The sequence below is a fragment of the Varroa jacobsoni genome, unplaced genomic scaffold (assembly GCF_002532875.2).
Source record: "Varroa jacobsoni isolate VJ856 unplaced genomic scaffold, vjacob_1.0 contig01808, whole genome shotgun sequence".
Taxonomy (NCBI): Eukaryota; Metazoa; Arthropoda; class Arachnida; order Mesostigmata; family Varroidae; genus Varroa; species Varroa jacobsoni.
In genome coordinates, this window is record NW_019214699.1 from 69,635 (window position 1) to 71,282 (window position 1,648).

At 40.3% G+C, this 1,648-nt stretch overlaps 1 protein-coding gene across 1 annotated transcript; it reads left to right on the forward strand.

The window, feature by feature from the left end:
* Nucleotides 1-467: 467 nt before the first annotated feature.
* LOC111272225 (uncharacterized) lies at nucleotides 468-1,122 on the forward strand. Its single transcript, XM_022853539.2, has 2 exons — nucleotides 468-772; nucleotides 993-1,122. The coding sequence occupies exons 1-2, from the start codon at nucleotides 468-470 to the stop codon at nucleotides 1,120-1,122; spliced, it is 435 nt and encodes a 144-aa protein (XP_022709274.2).
* The last annotated feature ends 526 nt before the right edge of the window (nucleotides 1,123-1,648 follow it).

Sequence of the window (1,648 nt, forward strand, 5' to 3'; positions counted from 1 at the left end):
ATATATTGAAGATTACTTTGTTTACTTAAAAACTGATTGATTTTACTATTTATGAATAATAAATTTCGGAAGATTGAATCAAAGGAAGTCAGTACAGCCTTGATTTATATATAACAGTTTGTTTTTGAGCCGAAGCTCAATTCTTATTTGAAGTGCCAGTGTAAAACACTTCTGAAGAAGAAGAACACAATTACTGGCCAAACTCTCAGACAACCGGAACCTAAAAGTTCGCATTGGAATTACGGTTGCTAAAGCACAGTAGCACACTTCCGAAAAGCTTATAAGCCTAGTTGAACTCTTTTATATATATAAGGATTTTATTTCACGTGTTAAATAATATCGTTTGTCACAAGTATCGGGTTAATTATGAAGAAAACCAAAAAAAGTATGCGGCGTTTCAACCTCGTTGCCATTATAACCACTTTGCCCTTAGGTAGGAGACGTACCAACGCTGGCCCGCACACCGCATGCACGTGCTTAGCCCAACGACATTATCAGTACGCGGAATTCAGTATCTAACTCTGGAGCAGTCACCGTTTCAGGGTAATTTCTTCCCCGCGCTCGACGATGCAGCATTGATGGGGCGAGCAGAAGCCCTTGTTGACATTGGCAAACATCCCGCGAGTCATCCAGGACATCCGGGGCATCCCGGCCACCATCCGGGCATCAAACATCATCCCGACATGAGCGGCCTGCATCCAGGCATGTATCACCACCCGATGGGCTCTTCGCAAACACCCACGGCTCACAACCCAGCTAGCGCCGCGGCCAGGTGAGAAGGCAGCGACATAAGGCGTTCCTCCGAGCCTTGCAATGAATTGTATAAAATAACATGCAATAACAGTCAGCGTTTCTCTTCAACTTATATCAACCAATTCAGCTGACTGAGTTGGTAACCGTCGAATTTTGGACATAGCAAAAAATACAATAAGATACTTATTTCGATTACGGACTAAGCAACCTAAATAAGTTTCGTTGTGTGTTCATTGCAGGTCCCATATGTCCCAAATGGATTTAGGCCACGAACTAATCGATCCGCTGTGTCCTTCGAATCTTCCGCCCTTAGGAATGACAACGGCTGCCAACACCGATCAGTTCCATCACTACCCCATGAATGGTTAGGAGACTGCCCTCTGCCACATTATTTATTGTTAATTGACCGGTAAATTAGTTTAAAAAAAAAAAAAAGCAATTTAGAACATTTATTTTAATATACGTATTTCATAGTAATCCATTAGGACTTTGCATTTTTTAGTAGTGTTGGGGTTGAGAAATCGATTATCGTTAGTAGGTTCGGCCTTCGAAACAAGTTATGCGCTTATCATAAAAGTATGGTAGATTCTGTGCAATGCTAAGATAACACTCCATACGTTTCAAACATAAATGAGCTCTGAGGGATTTCTGGTATCGGAAATGTTATTTTGATGTTTCTCTCGATTGATATTTTCAAAGTTTGTTTTGACCCGTCATATTTGAAACAACTAAGGTTCCATTGTAGTAAAGACTCATTTTAAAGGGTCTTAAAGTTTGTATATATATCTCTTCAGTATAACACTTCAACAAAGGACTAGCATTTCTCCTCTACTTTGAAACCTGAACGCAACACGATGCGACAATCTCTATAGACTATTATAAGTTTACGAATAGT

What these genes read in the sequence shown, in the direction of transcription:
- LOC111272225 (XM_022853539.2), top strand. Translation starts at nt 468, where the DNA reads ATGCACGTGCTTAGCCCAACGACATTATCAGTACGCGGAATTCAGTAT. An exon ending in CCAGCTAGCGCCGCGGCCAG is followed by an intron (nt 773 to 992) that starts GTGAGAAGGCAG and finishes TGTTCATTGCAG; the next exon opens with GTCCCATATGTCCCAAATGG.